This window comes from Schistocerca nitens, chromosome 6 (assembly GCF_023898315.1).
Source record: "Schistocerca nitens isolate TAMUIC-IGC-003100 chromosome 6, iqSchNite1.1, whole genome shotgun sequence".
NCBI lineage: Eukaryota > Metazoa > Arthropoda > Insecta > Orthoptera > Acrididae > Schistocerca > Schistocerca nitens.
Genome location: NC_064619.1, coordinates 445948428 through 445971098, shown reverse-complemented (window position 1 = coordinate 445971098; position 22671 = coordinate 445948428). Strand labels below are relative to the sequence as shown.

The window sequence follows — 22671 nt, the reverse complement described above, 5'->3', positions numbered from 1 at the left end:
ATGAGCTGGGATACCTACCACAGGGGGTAGGTCAAAACGCACAGAGGTGTAGTGTGCCAAGGCAATTTGATCGCATGGGCGTAGCTTCGTTTCCTGGAGGGCTACGACGAGCGGACGGTGCAAGCGGAGCAGCAACTTCAAGTCCTCTCGGTTGGAGCGAATGCTGCGAATATTCTAGTGAATAAGTGCCATCGTAAGAAGAAAAGGAAGATGAAAGAAGGGGTCACCTCGAAGGCCGCTAAGGGCCTGGCTTCGAGCGAGCACTGCCGCCGCTATCAGTAGGCGGACAGTCATCGTCCATTGGTTCTATAGATTCATCGGCCATCTTGGTAAGATGGCCGGGAGGGGGTGCTTCCTCCGCCGTTGAACGGCCAGATGTTCGGCTACCAGCGGTGCGGCCAGGCGAAACGGAAGACGGCCTGGGGCGGCAACCGCTGGGTGGCGCAGGAGAAGAAATGCGCTGTGGCGGAGGAGAACTGTGCTTCCTATGAGCCTTCTTGGAAGCTCGTTTGGTGGAAGTACCGGTCGATGGCTGGGAGGTCGAGGTACGTAGGAAGTCTGCACAGGACGGTTCCTTCTTGAAGGCCCATGCATCTGACTTCTGGGTCTTCGTCTTGGCAGAAGCTGACGAAGGTGCTTGTGTCTGAGGGGTGACGGGAGGAAGAGGAGACGTCGACAGGGCGATCTTAGCACTGGCCAAACGGACGACAGTGGTGCTGAAGGTCAGATCGCTTGTCTGGGTTGCCACCTTCCTGGTAGTCCGAGGAGAGGCGAGGACAGTACTGTATTTCCCCGCTGGGAGCAGCGTGGGCTTCCTACTAGCCAATAGCTTGCGAGCAGCCGAGGTGGACACTTTCTCTTTGACCCGAATTTCTTGGATACAGCGTTCTTCCTTATAGACGGGACAGTCGCGGGAGGATGCTGCATGGTCACCCTGACAGTTCACACAACGAGGAGACGGAGGTGGACAGTCACCCTCATGGGCATCCCTGCCACAAGTGACACATTTAGCCGCATTGGAACAAGACTGGCGAGTGTGATTAAAACGCTGACACTGGTAGCAGCGCGTAGGTGTCGGGACAGAGGGCGAACAGAAATAACTTCGTAGCCTGCCTTGATGCGCGATGGCAGCTTAACACTATCAAAGGTCAAGAAAAGTGTCCGGGTCGGTACAAGGTCATTGTTGACCTTTCTCATGACCCTATGGACAGCCGTCACGCCCTGCTTAGCGAGGAAAGATTGAATCTCCTCGTCAGTCAATCCGTCGAGGGATCTAGTATAGACCACACGAGACGAATTCAAAGTTCGGTGAGCCTCCACCCGGACAGGGAACGTGTACAGGAGTGTGGTCTGAAGCAGTTTTTGTGCCTCAAAGGCGCTCTCAGTTTCTAGTAATTAGGTACCGTTACGCAACCTGGTACAGGATTTGACAGATCCGGCTATGGCATCGACGCCCTTCTGGAAAACGAAAGGGTTGACAGAGGAAAAATCCTTTCCGTCCTCAGATCGAGAAACGACGAGGAACTGTGGGGCAGGCGGTAGTACTTTTGTCACTGGTGGCTGGTCAAGTTTCCGTTTTTGGGTAGAAGTTGAGAGAGATGGAGTGAAATCCATTGCGGAGGAATCCCCCATGATTGCCAGCGTCTCCGATGGCGCGCTCCTTCCTTGTGGGGACCCTCTCAGAGGGCACTCCCGCCTTAGGTGAATGGTTACACCTCAGGTCACACCTCCCGAGAAACAGACGGAGGGACCAATCGGCATGGTCAGAAGGTATCAGCTCAGGCAATCACCCCTCCCTGGGCCTGGCCTTTACCAGGGGGTACGTGCGTGCCTTACATGTCTACCCAGGGCGGGGAATTACGCGTTACCCCGTCGCCGGCTACGCGTGCGAACGCGTGGGTCGGCCTTCAGGCGCGCACAGGGAGGAAGGAAGAAGAGGAAAAGGAGGAGGAAAAGGAGGAGAGAGAGGGAGAGAGAGAGGACAGACTGTCTCAAACGCCGAGGCGGAGACCAGAGAAGGCAAGAAGACAAGGGAAAGAGTAAGCAAGACAGTGAGATGGAGAAGAGCAAAGAAAGGAACCAACCAAAGGAAGGAAGGAAGAAACGAGAAGTGAAAAAGCAAAATGACCGCAAATAGAGGTCGTGGAAACGTCCGTCTCCGGACGCAGGCGCTAACTACCCCCTTGAGGCAGGAATACCTCGGGCCTATTCTAATCCCCGGACCCGTAGGGGGGGGCTCGAAAACTTGAGTAACAGAACCCAGTATGATTCCTCGAAGGCGAGTGTTCCGTAGATATAATGGTATCGTCGTGACAGTCCCACGGAAGTTTGATAAGACCGTTGTTATTTTCTTTGTTCATAAATGATCTGGCGGAAGCGTAAGCAGCAATATGTTGTTTGTAGGTGGTGTGATGAATGACAGCTAGCTCCTGTTACAAAAAAAAGTTCGTGTTGTTGAGTAGGAAAAACAAACCTGTATGTTCGAGTATAGCGTTAGTAGTGTGTTGCTTGACAAATATCCAGACGACGTTGCAAAACAATATGAAAGGGAATAAGCATGTAAGGATTCTACTAGGAAAAGTAAATTGTCTACTCCGGTTTATTGGATGAATTTTAGGAAGGTGCTATTCATGTGTAAAGGAGACCGCATATAGGATCCTAGTGCGACCCACTGTTGAGTACTGTTGGAGTGTTTTGAATCCGCATCAGGTCGAATTTGGGCAAAGGAAGACACTGAAGCAATTCGGAAGCGGGCTGCTAAATTCGTTGCCGATAGGCCCGAACAACACGCAGTTATTAGGAAGATGCTTCGGAAACTCAAATGGGAAAAACTGGAAGGAAGGAGATGTTCTTTTCGAGGAACACCACTAAGAAAATTTAGGAAACCGGCATTTGATGCTGATTGCAGAAAGATTTTTCTACCGCCAACGTACATTTCACGTAAGGACCGGGAAGGTAAGACATGAGAAATTAGGGCTCGTACGGAGGCAGACAGCCAGTCGTTTCTCCCGCGCTCTATTTTCGAGTGGAACAGGATAGGAAACAACGTAGTAGTACGGAGTTACCCCCGCCACGTACCATACGGTCGCTTGCTGAGGATGTATCTGCAGAAGGTAGGACGACGGTAACGGCACAGCACCCCCTCCCCTCCCTCCCCCAAAAACAGGCCTAATAAGTTTTTTAGGTGTACAAGTATTTGATCACTGAACCATTTTATGAGTTATGCTGAAATCTTGAATAATTCAAAAAAGTCTGTAGTTGGAGCTTTCTTGTTCAGTGGTACGAGGGTCACTCGAAAAGAAATGCACACTATTTTATTTAAAATCCATCTTTTATCCTACAAGTTTGAAAGTTTTACAGTGTGTAGATACATCCTTTAGAACGATATTTTCATTTCTCCACATAATTTCAATCCCTCTCAACTGCCTTACGCCATCTTGGAACCAGCACGGTAAAATTCTGGACCAACCTGTTGGAGCCACTGTTTGGCAGCGTGCACAAGGGAGTCATCTTCCAACCTTGTTCCATGAAGAGTGTCTTTCAGTTTCCCAAAGAGATGATAGTCACATGGAGCCAGGTCAGGAGCGTAAGGTGGGTGTTTCAGTGTTGTCCATTCGAGTTTTGTGATCGCTACCATGGTTTTTTGACTGACATGTGACAGTGCATTGTCGTGCAACAGCAAAAGATCCTGCTTTTGCCGATGTGGTCGAGCACGACTCAGTCGAGCTTGAAGTTTCTTCAGTGTCGTCACATATGCATCAGAATTTATGGTGGTTCCACTTGGCATGATGTCCACAAGCAGGAGCCCTTCGAAATCTAAAAACACCGTAGCCATAACTTTTTCAGCAGAAGGTTTGGTTCTGAATTTTTTGGTGAATTTGCATGATGCCTCTCCATTGATTGCCTCTTTCTCTCTGGTGAAAAGTGATAGCCATATTTCATCACCTGTCACAATTCTTCCAAGAAATTCATCTCCACCATTCTCGTACTGTTCCAAAGTTCGCCACATACCGTTTTTCTTGTTTCTTTGTGAGCCACTGTTAACATCCTGGGAACCCACCTGGCACAAACCTTTTTCAACGCCAATACTTTCAGTATTCTGCGAACACTTCCTTCCCCTATCCCAACGCAGCGTGACAATTCGTTCACTGTGATGCGTCTGTCAGCAGTCACCAATTCGTTAACTCTCTGCACATTGTCTGGAATGTGTGCAGTACGAAGTCTGCCACTGCGAGGACAATCCTCAATATCGCCGTGCCCGCTTTCATCACGTTACCTTCTTGCCCACAAACTAACTGTACTGCGATCGACAGCACCATCTCCATACACCTTTTTCAACGCCTTGTGGATGTTTCACACTGTTTCGTTTTCACAGCACAGGTATTCTATAACAGCACGTTGCTTCTGACGAACGTCAAGTATAGCAGCCATCTTGAGGACATGCTGTGACGGCGCCACTCACGGGAACAGGTTGAACTAAGTTTGAAAACAAGCGGGAAGGATGTATCTACGCACTGTAAAACTTTCACACATGCAGAATGAAAACTATTTTTTTTACAAAAACAGTGTGCATTTCTTTTGGAGTGACCCTCGTATTTCTGGAAACAGCCGCAGTGCGAATCATCACGGATGAAGTGATGCCACCTCCATTTAATTTACGAGTAATGCTTCTATACCCGTCAAGGGAATTGCAGGTAGGATGGGGGGGTTGGGGGGGGGGGGGCGGCGGCGAAAGACTACAGCCACTCCAGCCCACAACGAACACCCCTGCGTCACCAGAATGGCCATAATATTCCGGGAGAGTACGTCCCATTCAAAGAGCAGCTAACGAGCTGAAAGTGACGGGCTTCGCTCGGCGGCAGATGGCGCGGACACCTGTTACGAAACCGCTGAAGTCCCTATCGGGCCGCAGAGGACTGTGGGCGAGGCTTTTGCGAGAGCCGTCGCCTTTCAGGGGCGCTAAATTAATCCTTTGGGGAGCGGCGAGGGCTCTCCGCGGCGGCATTTAAGCCGCTCACCAGGCACCGGCAGAGGCGGCGACACAGGGCGCCAGCCCAGCGCACCGCTGGCATTCCCAGTCTACCGACTGCCCGCATTACGACAGTCATTCAGCGAATCACGCTGCTCAGTTCTTCGGAGAGCGGTTTTCCACGTCGTACCTAAAATTCCTACACTATCACTGCTTCATTTATCTAATACTACAGACTATTCACTGTATCAGTCTATATCTCGTGGGACTTACGGTGCAATTTCAGGCAGTATAACTATTAAAAAGATACAAATAAAACTGTTTCTGCGTCAGTCACTTGTTTGTTTTGCCACTACGCGTTTTGACGGTTCACACCATCAAGTGGAGAATTAAAAACTTCCTGGTAGATTAAAACTGTGCCAGACCGAGACTCGAACTCGGGACCTTTGCCTTTCGCGAGCAAGTGCTGTACCATGTGAGCTACCCAAGAAGTAGTAAAGCTGTGAGGACGGGGCGTGAGTCGTGCTTGGGTAGCTCACTTGGTAGAGCACTTGCCCGCGAAAGGCAAATGTCCCGAGTTAGAGTCTCAGTCCGGCACACAGTTTTAATCTGCTACGAAGTTTCATATCAGCGCACACTCCGCTGCAGAATGAAAATCTCATTCTTCAAGTGGAGAATTGTTTATTTACATGTCTGGTGTTTGTGAGGAGTAGACCTCTTTTCACAGTCACAGACAAAGGTCAGTGTAGGTTTTTTTGAGTCTTTTGAGGAACGGTAGAGTTGTAGGCATAATGTTGCCTGATGTATGTCCTCCCCACTGCACTTTACATTTACATGCAGTGTGGGCAGTCGAGAGAACATATCAGGTAATAGTACGCAGACAACTCTACCGTCCCTCAAAAGACGCAAAGTAACCAACACTGCCCTTGGTCTGCGGCTGTGAAAAGACGTCTGTACTCATCAACACTAGTCATGTAAATAAACATTTCTCCATCTGAAGATGATGTGAACCATCGAAAGGCATAGTGGCAAAATAAAGAAGTGACTGGCGCAGAAACTTGTTATAGGAGGCGCGTTTGAAAAGTCCGTGCAAAAATAAAAACTACTTACGTGTTTAGGAGTAAACACGTATTTTTCGACATAGTCTCCTTTTACACTTTTACACTTCATCCAGCGCTGTTCCAATTTGTTGATCCCTTCCAAATAATAGGAATTGTCTGAGTCTGCAAAATAGCTATTAGTTGCTGCAATCACTTCGTGTGAATAAAATCTTCGTCCCGCCAGCCATCTCTTCAAATTGGGGAACAAATTGTCCGAGGGAACCAAGTCTGGAGAATAGGAGGGGAGGGGGATGTGGAACGAGGTGGAATCCTATTTCCATTAATTTTGTGAACACAACTGCTGAGACGTGTGCTGATGGATAGTCGTGATGGAAAAGGAGATTTCTGCGGTCCAATCGGCGGCATCTTTCTTGCAGCTCGGCTTTCAAACGGTCCAATAACGATGAATAGTATGCACCTGTAATAGTTTTACCCTTTTCGAGATAGTCGATGAGGGTTATCCCTTGCGAATCCCCAAAGACAGTCGCCCTAACCTTTCCGGCCGAAGGAATGGTCTTCGCCTTTTTTGGTGCATATTCTCCCTTGGTAACCCATTGTTTGGATTGTTCTTTGGTCTCAGGAGTACAGTAATGTATCGATGTTTCATCCACAGTGACGAAACGACGCTTAAAGTCCTGCGGATTCTTCCTGAACAGCTGCAAACCATCCTTGCAACACTTCACACGATTCCGTTTCTGGTCAAGCGTGAGCGATCGCGGAACCCATCTTGCGGATAACTTTCTCTTATCCAAATATTTATGTAAAATATTATGTACCCATTCATTCGAGATGTCCACAGCACTAGCAAACTCGCTCACCTTACCAATGATTTCTGGAGTCTTAACCTCCATAGGGCGTCCAGAACGTTCAGCATCACTTGTGCCCATATGGACACACTGAAAAGTTTGAAACCACTTATAAACTGTTCTAATCGAAGGTGCAGTCACCGTAATGTTTATGAAGCTTTTAGTCTCATGGGGAGTTTTGCCTGTCAAAGTAATGTTTAATCGCCGCACGAAATTCTTTTACGTCCATTTTTTGACAGTCATTCGAATTTCTTGATTCATACGAATGCCAAACAAAGAAATAGACCTATATGGCTGAAACTGTGTGGGTTCTTTACAAAGATGCTATTAACTAAAGAAGACCTCGATACGCGCCGGTGGTGCCACCTCGGGCTTTGCACGGACTTTTCAAACGCCCCTTGTATTTGTACTGACCAAGAGTTGGAGCCACCATAATGCCGCCCCTTACGGACGAAATATTCATCTTACAAAAGTTGTCAGTTTATTAATTTCTGATGGTTCAAATACACTGCCAAAAAGAGCTAAGCACCCAGAAGGAGAAGAGCAAACTAAACTTCACGGGTTGAGGGGGCAGTGCTTGATTGTAAAAAGAGGTTCGGGTACTACGACCTTCTGGAGAGGTGTTCTTGAAATTTAGACATCTTAAAAAGTTACTTTAACGCTTTTCTGAACATTTATGAACTGTTAAGATAACATCTGTTTAACATCGCTTTAACCTCAGCGCTTTAACCACATCTCAAAAAAGCTTCATTTTTTCAGAGAGATCAGTAGGGGGTACTGGAGCGTATAATCACAAAGTAATCACTGTGAGAGGATATGTGATGTTATTTCGGTGATTTTAAAACAAAGAGTCAAATTTATGAAGAGCAATGCCACACTAGTTAACCGAACTAGAGAGGGGAGGGGGGGGGGGAAGGGAGGTGTTTCGGATATCAATTTTTTCGGTCAAGCACTAAACATCTATTTCGTACTACAGTACTAAGTATCGTTCCTATTTTGTGAAATTTTGAAGGTCAAATGAATTTATGTATCTCTTTGCGGACCAGGCTTATGTTCTTTATGGAAGATAAAATTACGTTTTTGCGATAATAGTACAATAATATATTGTGTATTGTACTTAATATTGTGTAGCATAGCACAAAAATACGCAATTGTAAAAAAACAACCACTCGAATGTACTATTGTTGGCAGTGTAGCTTTGTTCAGAGTGGTGAGTCTGTGGGTGGGGCAGCGACTCAAGATCAGGCCTCCATCCTCTCCCAGCAAATTCTCGCCTCTAATTACTTTCGTAAGTACAGATTTTTTTTATTTGCCATTTTTCAGTGTCGTTTCGGAAAACCTGGGGTTCGGTTGACCCGAGTTCGGTTAACTGGGGTTTTACTGTTCTTTGTAGTATGCTCCTACTTAACAGTATGTTGCAGTACTACTGGCCTGGATGGATGCACCGATTAGTTTGGTACCGGTGTCAAACCGTTCTATCCTCTGAGGCAAGCTTGCCCACAAGAGAAGATTTAACTGGTCCTTGATATCCTGGATGCTGTTCCGGTGAAGGCTGACGTATAATCTATTCCCACACTTCTACTGGGGACAGATCTTCCGATCTTACTGAGCACAGAAATACTTTAACGTCGAGACGACTGTTTATATACTCACGTCCCATGTGTAGACGACCACGGTCTTGTTGAAAAATGTTACCACTACACTCGTGGATGATAGGCGGTAGATGAGGACGCGGGATGTACGTGACGTACAGTCGTGCCGTAAGAATGAAATCCGTCACTATTAATGGTGACTTAAAATTATTTCTGATGGCCGCCCCACACCACAACGGTCGGAGTAACTCCGCTATGTTTCTCCTATACTTTGGAAGAATACTGTCAACTCGCACCACACAGTGGTCTTTGCAGCATGAAGTAGTAACGGTTGGTGGGCGTGTGGCTTTTCTGTTGCACATTTTCTGCAATTCTGTGTATTGACATGTCCTTTGAGATGGAAATGAGCGTCTGTCCACAGACTATTCCGTGGCCCTTTACTGTCCACTTCCAGGAGAGCAAGTAATGCCAGAGCGTATGTTTGTCTCGCTGGCAGAACAGCAGGAAGGAACTCCTGAACATGGGTGACTGTATGGATAGCGACGTAGGACGTTTCGTAGAATTACATGTACCATGCTCGCAAGCAAGTCCAACGTTCGGGCAGTTTCCCGTGCACTTCATGTTTGCACGCCACCACTCGACCCCTCCTGAAATGCTTTGGCCACATCTTCGACAGACTTCGGATCAACTGCTTCACCCCCCACCCCCCGCCACATCGCACTTCAGAAGAACCTATCTTTTCGAATTTTGTAATTTTTTCTCCAGATCCTTTGCAGCTATCGGACGAATGCCTATTTTCATACCCTGGTGTGTCTGGAACTTCTTCAGAGCACTTTCGCACAGTCACCAGTCTTGTGAAAGAGCTCTATCAGCAGCGCGCGACCCTTCATGGAAACGCTCACGTTTGGAGTTTCGGACCAAGATGAGTAACAGCCGAGTGCATTCTCGTCTGTTTGTGAACATATTCTGACGGTTTGTCGAATTTTTATTAAATTTTTGTTGTTCGTTTAAGTTTCCCACTGCATCAATAACACTGTGCTCAAATTTGACGTCATTCTGAGCAGTGGTTCTCTTTAGACAGAGTTTTGAAACTGGGACTTCAGTTATGGACATTCTGTATATACATCACATGGTAAAATTTTTACTTTATATACACAATGAGGTAACTGAAGTCACGGGATAATTATATACTCATATACAGATGACATTAGTATCGTGTACACAATGTGTAAAAGGGCAGTGCATCGACTGAGCTCTGGACTCTGGCGATTCACGTGGAAAGGTTTCCGGCGTCATTATGGCCGCACGACGGGATTTAACAGTCTTTGAATGGTAGTTGGAGCTAGACGCATGGGAGATTGCATTTCGGAAATCCTTAGGGGAGTCAATATATTTTCTAGATCCACAGCGTCAAGAATGTGCCGAGAAGACCAAATTTCAAGCATTACCTGTCACCACGGACAATGTAGTGGCCGACGACCTTCACTTAACGACCGAGAGCAGTGGCGTTTGGGTAGAGCTGACAGTGCGAACAGACAAGCTACACTGCGTGAAAGAACCGCAGAAATCAAAATGGGACGCACGACGAACGCATCAGTTAGGAGAGAACGGCGAAATCTGGCATTAATAGGCTATGGCAGCAGACAACCAAAGTGAGTGCCTATGCTAAAAGCACGACATCGCCTGCAGCGACTCTACTGGGTTCGTGACCATATCCGTTGTACTCTAGGAGACTGGAAAACCGTACCATGGTCAGATGAGTCTGGATTTCAGTTGGTAAGAGCTGATGGTAGGTTTGGATGTGGCGCAGATCCCACGAAGGCATGGATCGAAATTGTGAACAAGGCACTGTGCAAGCTGGTGGTGGCTCCATAATGGTCTGGGGTGTTTTCAAATGGAATGGACTGACTTCTCGTCCAGCCGAACCGGTCACTGACTGGAAGTAGTTATAGTAAACTATTTTGAGACATTTGCAGCCATTCATGGACCCTATTCTTTAACAGTGATGGAATTTTTTATGGACGACAGTTCGGCATATCACAGGACCACGTTGTTCGCGACTGGTTTGAAGAAAATTTGATAATTCGAGCCAATGATTTGGCCTCCCGCTTCGCCCGACAGGAATCTCATCCAACAAGTATGCAGCATAATCGAGAGGTCATGTTAGTGCATAAAATTGTGGCCCCGCATCAGTTTTGCGATTATGGACGGATGCATATTACTGCAGGGCTTCCACCGATTTGAGCAACGGCCTTGCCGCAGTGGTACACCGGTTCCCGTGAGATCACCGAAGTTAGGCACTTGGATGGGTGACCATCTGGGCCGCCATGCGCTGTTGCCATTTTTCCGGGAGCACTCGGCCTCGTGATGCCAGCTGAGGAGCTCCTCTACCGAACAGTAGCGGCTCCGGTCAAACAAAACCATCATAACGACTGGGAGAGCGGTGTGCTGACCACACGCCCCTCCTATCTGCATCTTCAGCTGGGGATGACACGGCGGTCGGATGGCCCCGATGGGCCACTTGTAGCCTTAAGACGAGTGCTTCCAGCGATTTGAGTCCATGACACGTCGAGATTCTGCACTACGCCAGCCAAAAGTAGGTCTGACATATTTGGAGTTCTCCTACTACGACTTGTCAGCACAATGTGGAGCGATCGTGATGTACTGAATTATACTAGAGTGTGCGTCATTTACGACGGCGGCCGAGTTTAGGTTCGTTCTGCGCATCTGACGTCACAAAACACAGTGAGCCAATGAACAGAGAACGACGTTACCAGAGCTCGACTGCAGTGCAGAGCACGGACGAGTGTCTTCAGTTTTAGAAATGTTCAGTCATAAAGTAATTTAACAAAAGCAATGTCTTGATAGACATTCTTTTATAGAAAGTTTGGAAAAAGCATTCTTTACACCAACTGCTTCATATTCTATTAATTAATTAAACCAAACAAGCAATAAGCCTCCTAATTCAGGCGATAGCAAGGAAAGGTGTTTGTGTCATTCTCACTAACCGCTTTTTCGCAATCAACAACAGCGGTAATTGTTTCTTTCGCATTGTACTTCGACGAAACTTGAATAATTCATAGTCATACCAACAATGTTTGTCGGTATTTTGCGTGCTGTTTTAAAGACCTAAGTAAGGTCTATGAAATGACGAGCTGCGTTAGCGTAATGGTGAAAGTGGTTGGCTGGTAAGCGAAAGGTTCCGAGTTCAAACCTTGTTCGTTGCTTAATATTTTCTTTATTTAAAAAGAATACCGAAGTGTCTTACTTCACGAATTTTATTCGTTTGAATGTAATTTTTTGAAATTTCTAGTGGCAACTAAAATCGACCATACGGAAAGTATACGCTATGGACTTTTACCTCTGCAAACTCTTCAAAATTTCGTGCAGTGGTTTACTACCTCTAATGCTGCACAATAACTGCGTTGAACATCGAAACTAAATTAAGTCATTTATGGGGGGGGGGGGGGGGGGGGGAGGTATCAGTCAAGATGTGTAAAAATCAAATTATTGGGCCAAATAGTTTGTGAAATTGAATGATAAAGTGTGTCAAAGCAGTCGAAACAATGTGTCTGCACAGGTGAGCAGTGCAGTGATAAAATCGCGCACAGCGCGGAATGCAGGGAGAACGTCTCGGCAACAGCGAAAGGGTTAATGCGGCCGTGGTGGCTTTACTTCATAAACTGCGCGCTTCCCTCTAAACGTAAGTTTGCGAACTATACTATGGCGCTGCTTCTCTTGGCGCGTGTAATTGGCAACGCAGCGATCTCCCGCGTCTGGGCGGGCATGCGCGAACCGCCAAGATAAAAGAATTGAGCCGATACATCTGTACCTACAGATTGGAAAATTGCGCAGGTCGCACCAGCGTTTAAGAAGGGTAGTAGGCGTAATCCATCGAACTACAGACCTATATCATTGACGTCTGTTTGCAGTAGGGTTTTGGAGCATATACTGTATTCAAACATTATGAATCACCTCTAAGGGAACGATCTATTGATGCATAATCAGCATGGTTTCAGAAAACATCGTTCTTGTGCAACGCAGCTAGCCTTTTATTCGCACGAAGTAATGGCCGCTATCGACAGGGGATCTCAAGTTGGTTCCGTATTTCTAGATTTCCGGAAAGCTTTTGACACCGTTCCTCACAAGCGACTTCTAATGAAGCTGCGGGCCTATGGGGTATCGTCTCAGTTGTGCGGCTGAATTCGTGATTTCCTGTCAGGAAGGTCTCAGTTCGTAGTAATAGACGGCAAATCATCGAGTAAAACTGAAGTGATATCAGGTGTTCCCTAGGGAAGCGTCCTGGGACCTCTGCTGTTCCTGGTCTACATAAATGACCTTGGTGACAATGAGCAGTTCTCTTAGGTTGTTCGCAGATGCTGTAATTTACCGTCTAGTAAGGCCATCTGAAGAGCAGTATCAGTTGCAAAGCGATTTAGAAGAGATTGCTGTATGGTGTGGCAGGTGTCAGTTTACGCTAAGTAACGGAAAGTGTGAGTTCCAAAAGAAATCCGTTGGAATTCGACTACTCGATAAATAGTATAATTCTCAAGGCTGTCAAATCAACTAAGTACCTGGGTGTTAAAATTATAAACAACTTCAGTTGCAAAGACCACATAGATAATATTGTGGGGAAGGCGAGCCAAAGGTTGCGTTTCATTGGCAGGACACTTAGAAGATGCAACAAGTCCACTAAATAGACAGCTTACACTACACTCGTTCGTCCTCTGTTAGAATATTGCCGCGCGGTGTGGGATCCTTATCAGGTGGGATTGACGGAGGACATCGAAAGGGTGCAAAAAAGGGCAGCTCATTTTGTATTATCACGTAATGGGGGGGGGGGGGGGAGGGGAGTGTGGCAGATATGATACGCGGGTTGGGATGGAAGTCATTAAAGCAAAGAAGTTTTTCGTCACAGCGAGATTTACGAAATTTCCGTCACCAACTTTCTCTTCTGAATGCGGAAATATTTTGTTGAGCCCAACCTACATAGGTAGGAATGATCAAAATAAAATAAGAGAAATGAGAGCTCGAACAGAAAGGTTTAGGTGTTCGTTTTTCCCGCGCGCTGTTCGGGAGTGAAATGGTAGAGAGATAGTATGATTGTGGTTCGATGAAACCTCTGCCAAGCACTTTAATGTGAATTGCAGAGTAATAATGTAGATGTAATTGGTAGCTCTGTAAAGAGGCGAGAGCCAGCTCTCATTATTAGTGTGCTTTGCTCACCTGGAGGCGGTAGCCCTCGTCGGTGTCGAGCGTGAGGTGGCCCGTGGGGCGGCTGCCGTCCGCGTCCAGCCTGACGAGGACGGTGAGCCGGGCGACGGTGGCGCCGCGGGTGGCGCCGCACGCGACTCTGTCGGCCCAGGCGGGCCTGACCAGCTGCAGGTGACGCGCCAGGCGCTCGGTGGCGGCCGCCAGCAGGCCCCGCGTGTCTTCGTGCTGCGGGCTGGACAGCCGCAGGCGCACGTCCAGGTCGGCGGCCAGCGCGGCGCTCGAGTTTGCGAGCCGCATCGCGCCTGTGGGCCGCGGCCACAGCGGCGCCTCCCAGGCGGCGCACGTCCACTGGCACGTGTCCAGGGACACCTGCGCGCCGCCCTGCCACAGCGCGCGCACGCACCGCCCGGACTCGCAGCGCCACGTCCACGGGCCCGGGTCACTGCTGCAACAGGAAACACCGTCACACAACTTGACACTTTCAGGGTTCCGTTCCTCACTTGGTAAAAACTGAACCCTCATGGCATGTGTGTCGAAGCCCGCGGGCCGCATGCCACCAACAGCAAATACCAAAGCAGTCCGTAAAACAAAAAAATCCTTTTATATTAAGTTATGACAAATAGAATTTTTTGCAGTCTCTCGCCACACGATGCTGTTATATCATTGGCCCATTCCTCTTTGTCCAGCGGTTATTGTTGGTGCAAAGTACACTACGTGCCTTGGGAGAGCCAGTCCTGACAAAACTATACCATCTGGCGAGCAAGATGTATGAGACAGGCGAAATACCCTCAGACTTGAAGAATATAATAGTTCCAATCCCAAAGAAAGCAGGTAATGACGTGTGAAAATTACCGAACTATCAGTTTCATAAGGCACAGCTGCAAGTTACTAACGCGAATTCATTACAGACGAATCTAAAAACTGGTAGAAGCCGACCTCGGGGAAGATCAGTTTGGATTCCGTAGAAATGTTGGAACACGTGAGGCAATACTGACCTTACGACTTATCTTAGAAAATAGATTAAGGAAAAGCAAACCTACGTTTCTAGCATTTGTAGACTTAGAGAAAGCTTTTGACAATGTTGACTGGAGTACTCTCTTTCAAATTCTAAAGGTGGCAGTGGTACAATACAGGGAGCGAAAGGCTATTTACAATTTGTACAGAAACGAGATGGCAGTTATAAGAGTCGAGGGGCATGAAAGGGAAGCAGTGGTTGGGAAAGGAGTGAAACAGGGTTGTAGCCTCTCCCCGATGTTATTAAATCTGTATATTGAGCAAGCAGTAAAGGAAACAAAAGAAAAATTCGGAGTAGGTATTAAAATCCATGGAGAAGAAATAAAAACTTTGAGGTTCGCCGATGACATTGTAATTCTGTCAGAGACAGCAAAGGACTTGGAAGAGCAACTGAACGGAATGGTTAGAGCCTTGAGAGGAGGATATAAGATTAACATCAACAACAAAAGCAAAACGAGGATAATGGAATGTAGTCGAATTAAGTCGGGCGATGCTGAGGGAATTAGATTAGGAAATGAGACACTTGAAGTAGTGAAGGAGTTTTGCCGTTTGGCGAGCAAAATAACTGATGATGGTAGAAGTAGAGAGGATATAAAACGTAGACTGGAAATGGCAAGGAAAGCATTTCTGAAGAAGAGAAATTTGTTAACATCGAATATAGATTTAAGTGTCAGGAAGTCATTTCTGAAAGCATTTGTATGGAGTGTAGCCATGTATGGAAGGGAACATAGACGGTAAATAGTTTGGACAAGAAGAGAATAGAAGCTTTCGAAAAGTGGTGCTACAGAAGAATGCTGAAGATAAGGTGGGTAGATCACGTAACTAATGAGGTACTGAATAGAATTGGGGAGAAGAGGAGTTTGTGGCACAACTTGACCAGAAGAAGGAATCGGTTGGTAGGACATGTTCTGAGGCATCAAGGGATCACCAATTATTGGGCGGCAGCGTGGAGGGTAAAAATTGTAAAGGGAGACCAAGAGATGAATGCACTAAGCAGATTCAGAAGGCTGTAGTTTGCAGTAAGTACTGGGAGATCAAGCTTTCACAGGATAGAGTAGCATGGAGAGCTGCGTCAAACCATTTTCAGGACTGAGAACAACAAGAACAACAACAAGAACAAGAACAACAACAACAACAACAACAAACTGAATTTTTTTCAGTCTCTCGCCACACAATGGTGTTTTATCATTTGTCCATTCCTCTTTGTCCAGCGGTTATTGTTAGTGTAAAGTACATCACGTGCGAGCCAAATATATATTGTTCTTCCAGTGTGTCCTAGGTAAGTTAAATGGTTTGACACCCCAGCCTTACACGATCAGTTTGACGTCCCTTTGTGTGTGTCTATAGTCTGATTTAAAGTAGTTGTCACTTGACAGGCAACGGGCTGTAGGGCTCCCGCCACCAATAAACCAATGGCAGCCGGCGCTGTCGGCTGCCACTGCGTTGCCACTTTGCTCTGCTGAGCTGACTAAAGCATTGAGCCAGCCAGCCAGCCCTCAGCGAGCCGTTGTAGACGTGCGCGTGAGAGATTTGAGTGGCTTGTAGCTTCGCGTGTTTACGATGTCTAATGAAAGCAGTCGCAAGAGAGGGAGGCCGAGGCTGCACACTCCTCGGTAACCTTCATAAAGTGGCGGACATGGTGTCGTTATACGCAGTCAGGCGCGTGAATACGTCTGTTCCTTAAGGGAGTATTTTGGGATAGAGAGGGATGCGGGAGGGTGTCTCGTTCCTTTGGATAAGGTGGTGGAGCGAACTGCAGCTGCTCTGCAAGTTGGCGAGCTATCAGTAATAAGAATCTGCAAGGAGAAATTCACGAAAGAAGTCTCCAGTGAATCATCTAAATTGGAGACACCTGGCAAAAAGAGGAGACTAGAAAAGAGGGTCATAAAACTTGACTCTTTTCAGGAAGATGCCATTCGTCGTCAAATATACGCATTTTATTCGAGGAAGGAGTATCCAACACTCAAAAAACTATATGCTACCCTCACAGCGGCTGACCTATTTCAGGGTAGTAAATCGTCTTTGTTACGAGTCGTGAAAATGTTAGGATTCCGCTATAAATCCATCTCTAGCAGAAAGTTTCTAATGGAATGCCATGATATTGCAGCCTGGCGATGCTGCTTTCTTAGAGAATTAGTGGGGACAAATTTTGATGATATCATTTGGCTTGATGAAACGTGGGTGAATGCAGGATACAGTTTAAAAAAAGACTGGACAGACGGTACCATCAGTGGTAGCATGGCAGCTCCGATCGGCAGAGGAAAATGGTAATTTTAGCACATGTCGCAAATTCGAAAGGTTTCATTCCAAATTGTCTGCTGCTATTCGGTTCAAATAAGACCTCCGACTACCACGAAGAGATGAACCACAATACTTTTGTGAAATGGTTTGAAGACTGTGTGCTCCAGAACTTAACAAAAAACAATCAATAATACGGATAACGCTCCTTATCACTCAGTAATACAAGATAAAGCACCCACAAGGGCAACGAGGAAACAAGACATTGTAAGCTGGTTACACGAACATAAGGTACAGTTCGACAGTAATTTGACAAGGGCAGAATTTTTAGAACTTGTATCGCAACAGAATCCAAAGAACTCTATTTACATTGTGGATGAAGTAGCAAAAAAATACGGGCATAAAGGGCTCAGATTGCCTCCTTACGATTGCCTGATTTGGGCTCAGCTTAAGCGGCATATTGCTGCAGAAAATAAGAAATTCGCATTAACCGTAGTGGAATGCCTTTTGAAAGAGGCAGTTGAAATTGTGATGTCGGAAGACTGGCAGAAGGTAGCGCATCACGTGAAAAGAGATACAGGACGCATGGAACAATGAAGGTATCTTACAACAAAGTGTCGAAGACTTTATTACATCTGTCAATACGAGCAGCGACACCGATAGTTCCACTGACTGACTCTAAATTAAGCGGTGTTTTCGCATTGTCCGATTAGTGTGTAGTGTACTTACTGCCATTAAATATTGTGTTTGTGAATTTATTTGGATTAATTCTTATTCTTGTTGTGAAACTAAGAAATACTGTTTGGCCAGCTCTCGTCATCTCCTTACAGTAAGTTAGACTGAATTTTAATTTTATTTCATTTTGTACACACCAAAATGTTATTCAATGTGTGTAATAGTTTTAGAGATTTGCAATCTAAAGAAATCTTTTCCGGACGCGAAAAGTTCTCACACTTCAATAGTTAGTGTAACAACGGCCCTAATTAAAATTAAGAAAAGATATTAGATATGCTTATAGATATCACCGAGACCGATACTGTACGTAAATTTCAAAATATTTACATAATATGTATAGGAGAGAGAGAGATTTTAAACGTCATACTTGTTTCGAGTTCAGTATTGATATGGTTGCTTAAAAACGCTGTTTTCAGAAATTTATATACAGGAAACGTAATGCACTACGAAAACTTAAGGATTCTTTGCCGAGTGCATTATTTTGGTAATGAACGGAAAAAAATATTTTGCTGTGATACAAATAGTTTTTCAGTAATGACGTGATAAGTTAGAAGCTGTTTGCGAAATCGAGAATTTAAATGGTTTCAAACAAATTAACGTAACTCTTGTCTTAATTAAAATTAAGACTAGATATTCGACAGATTGAGACACATTGTAGAGATATACATCATAAGTGGGTTTGAAATTTTTCGCTTTTTGTAGAAGATACAGGCTTTAAAACGATTTTCTATCGCCGGGGGTAGCGATGCGCTGAGGCGGCTGCCTCCAACCAGTGCTTGACGTGACAATGTCGCAACTTTGCAGCGCAAACGTCAAGTGACAACTACTTTAAATCAGACTATAGACCCCTTTTTCTCAAAACGGCTTGAGATAAAAGGTTGGAAATTATGTAAAATACTAAATTTTACTATACCTCTGCAGTTTAAATAATTTAAGGTAAATCAATGCAATCAAGAATATGGCCATATATGTCGTGTATTTTGCAAGTGTCGAAGACACTCATACCTACAGATGAACTATTTACATACATGTCAGGCCTGGGTGTCTGCCGGTAAAGAGCGAACTGGAAACCCAGAGGTCGCGGGAGCAAACCTCTTTCGCACCAGTGGTCTTTTCGGACTTAGTTTTAACCTAGTCTCGACCTGACAAGGATGTGAGAAGTAGCTAGAAACACATGGATTAGCTTCCACGTTAAACCGTAGGGGTTGCTTTTCCCCTATTAGGTAACTAGAGTAGGCTATTGTCACACATGTCGCCGAAGTGGCGTCCAATATAATGACTTACACGAAGCCACTGAGCCATAAACAAATACCACCACCACCACCACCACCACCACCACCACCACCACCGTAATTACGTTTCTACAGAACCCTCAGAGCACCAGTCCAACTTCCATTTTTCCGGTTTCTTTTTTTTTATGGCACACTCTGCTGCTTCAAACGATGGGAAAAACCAAAAGTTTAAAAGGCCGCTACCGATATTTTAGTTCTTCATAACCGGTTTTTCCAGTATTTGTTTTGTCTATGTTTTAGCAATGTTCTTTTATTTTTACTAACATCCTGGTGAAAAACCAGTATACCAATTTTATCATAGCAGGAGTGCTAAGATTTTTGGTTTTATGTAAAACTTGTTTAAAATGGAGTAATGATTGTTCATAAGATTTTCATTCCTTTGAAACATTGGATTATTAAACACTGTCCAGTTACATTAATGCGACCAACTGTGAAAAGCCTATTAACGGCTGTCGGACTTGAAGGATGGGAGTAAATGGTTTTCTGGAAGGTATAGACAGGGATGTGGAGCCATGCCGACTCCAGAGCCGTGGTCAGCTGAGAAGTTTTCCGGATGAGGATCAATGGCCCGAAGAGCTCTATCGAAGTGCTCCCAGAGATTCTCGATACTGTGTACAGCCTGGGAATTTGGTGGCTAGGGCAGTACGTTAACTCGTTCTAGTGCTGTTCGAACCGTATACGTACAATGCGATCTGTGTAACAATGAACTGTCTTGGTGGTAGGTGCTACCCTGTCGAATAAAAACCAGCTATTTGTAGTGGTGGACATGGTCCACAGCGATAGATGCATGCTTGTGCTGAACCGTTTTCTGTGCCTTCCGAAATGACGAAGTCACCTGGGAATGCAAGGAAAGCATTCCCCAGACAGTAACGCCCCTTCCTCCGGCCTGGACACTTCCGACGATTCTTAGAGGTTGTTTGCTTACAGACGTTTCACGCCGTACACGCCAACGGTCATTATTCATCTGGAAAGGTCACCTGTGGCCACTCTGTGGACGTCCAGTCGCGGTACTGGAGTGGATATTCCATCCTTCCTCGCCAAACAACAACAGCATGGTTACATGAACTAGGTGCCAGCTGCGTAGGCCCATATGCAGCGACGTTCGCTGAACGGTCGTTGAGGAGACACTGTTGGTAGTCCCTTTGTTCATCTGCATGTGAGTTGCTCAACAAATGCACGTCTGTTCTCCCGTACACATCTGCGAAGCAGTCCTTGACCCCTGTTATCTACGACCCATAGTGCACCAGTTGTCTCGAAGCCCGTTTTGGGTATCATTTTCCCACACACAGTATACTTTAACCAGCGCGGAACACTAACAGTTTACAAACTTAGTCGTTTCGGAAATGCTTCCACCCTTGACTAGAAAACCAATGACCAAGCCCCTTTAAACGCCAGATAAATCGCACCATATCCGCAGTAGGACAACTACATTGGTTCAGTGTTGTCGCTCGCTCTTTTGTAGTGGCAATCTAAGTGTCCGAGTGTCTAGACAACACGTAGTTCTCCTACCGTAGATGTGTTCGCAGTTTGTGAACCCGTGTGTGTTTGCCGTGAGTTTTGCGCACTGCTGTTTCGCGTCCGCCAGACACGCTTTATGCATATAATCCCCTCCTCCCCCCTCCCTCCACTGCTAGTGCTGCCACCTACTGTCTGGGAGTAATTGCACGTTGGCGTCTAAAGTAAACGGTGGTGACAATGTGGCTGGACCGGGTAGGAAATCGTTAAAGCAACCTTAGCTACTTTCATAACGACACCGACAGTGAGAAAAGAGCAACTGACTCGCTATATAAGAACCAGTCCAGCACTGCTGAGACAATTATTTACCTGTTCTTTTACTACCCAGATGCAGTGATGCTTTCGTTTTTTGGGATCAGAGTAGGAGGGGCTTGCCAGGCTCTTCAATTTTAGCCGAAAGTTATTTATTGTTGGTAGAAGCAACGGACTAATTGATTACTGAAATTGTAACTCTTGTCAAATAATTCTTTCTGGTAAATGTTAAATTCTGCTTACTACCTAAATTGTTCATTTTCTTTAAATGATCGTTTTTAGCTTTGCCACTACAAAATCAATTCTACTCCAACTTTTTTATAAAGCAACTAGCTATATTTTACTACAAAACGGGTTTTTATTATAAATAAAGAAAGAAACAAAGAAAAAACAAAGAAAAACGCTACAAATTTGACAAGAGCTTATTTGTCTGCCATTTCTAGTAAAAAGCAAGAGAAAATTTAAGGCGACAGCAATTCATGCTTATAATAGAAATAGGAAGTAACTTTTTTTTTTTGAAATTTGTGTAAGTTCCTGTGGAATCAAACTGCTAAGGCCATCGGTCCCTAAGCTTACACACTACTCTAACTTACGCTAAGGACAAAACACGGACAACCTAATTAAAAAAAAAAAAAAAGAAAGTTCTCGAATTCCAGTTTTCATTATTTACCGCTGACTATTTGTAATGACCAAATGGCTAGCGATTTTATAGTATTTAGCCCCTCTGTAGTTTCGAAGAACAGCAGCAAAGTATACAGTCTAAGTTATCTTTCATTTACCTATTTTATTTGGTATTTTGATTCGAGGCATCTTGAGAAGTATAATGCAAAAGTCTATAGGTATACAGAATGCTTTAATCGTCGTTCGATTTTACGTTTATTACTGGAAATAATAGAATAAAAGCTGAGGATCGGTTATTACAGAAAACGATAATTTTGAGAGTTTGGAACAATCAGGTTAAAATGGAGATGAAAAACCCGGTATAAACGAAAACCAGTTGTTTCAGCGAAAAACCGCAATCTATCTGCTTGCACGAACTTTCTACATCTACATCCATACTTCGCAAGCCACCTGACTGTGTGTGGCGGAGTGTACCTGGAGTACCTCTATCTGTTCTCCCTTCTACTCCAGTCTCTTATTGTTCGTGGAAAGAAAGATTGTCGGTATGCTTCTGTGTGGGCTCTAATCTCCCGGATTTTATCCTCATGGTCTCTTCGCGAGATATACGTAGGAGGGAGCAATATAGTGCTTGACTCTTCGGTGAAGGTATGTTCTCGAAACTTCAACAAAAGCCCGTACCGAGCTACTGAGTGTCTCTCCTGCAGAGTCTTCCACTGGAGTTTATCTATCAACTCCGTAACGCTTTCGCGATTACTAAATGATCCTGTAACGAAGCGCGCTGCTCTTCGTTGGATCTTTACCAATTCTATCAACCCTATCTGGTACGGATCCCACACTGCTGAGCAATATTCAAGCAGTGGGCGAACAAGCGTACTGTAACCTACTTCCTTTGTTTTCGGATTGCATTTCCTTAGGGTTCTTCCAATGAATCTCAGTCTGGCATCTGCTTTACCGACGATCAACTTTATACGATCATTCCATTTTAAATCACTCCTAATGCCTACTCCCAGATAATTTATGGAATTAACTGCTTCCAGTTGCTGACCTATTTTGTAGCTAAATGATAAGGGATCTTTCTTTCTATGTATTCGCAGCACATTACACTTGTCTACATTGAGATTCAATTGCCATTCCCTGCACCATGCGTCAATTCGCTGCAGATCCTCCTGCATTTCAGTATGATTTTCCATTGTTACAACCTCTCGATACATCATAGCATCATCTGCAAAAAGCCTCAGTGAACTTCCGATGTCAGCCACCAGGTCATTTATGCATATTGTGAATAGCAACGGTCCTGTGACACACCCCTGCGGCACACCTGAA

At 45.4% G+C, this 22671-nt stretch overlaps 1 protein-coding gene across 3 annotated transcripts in view; it reads right to left on the bottom strand.

The window, feature by feature from the left end:
* The window catches only part of LOC126262314 (probable beta-hexosaminidase fdl), an 880573-nt gene that overhangs the window by 105471 nt on the left and 752431 nt on the right, over positions 1 to 22671 (bottom strand). For 2 of the 3 annotated variants that reach the window (XM_049958865.1, XM_049958866.1), the window contains exon 4: positions 13694 to 14126. In XM_049958865.1, coding sequence (XP_049814822.1) covers positions 13694 to 14126 — 433 coding nt within the window. The remainder of the gene's footprint in view (positions 1 to 13693; positions 14127 to 22671) is intronic. The other variant, XM_049958867.1, reaches the window with a different exon arrangement.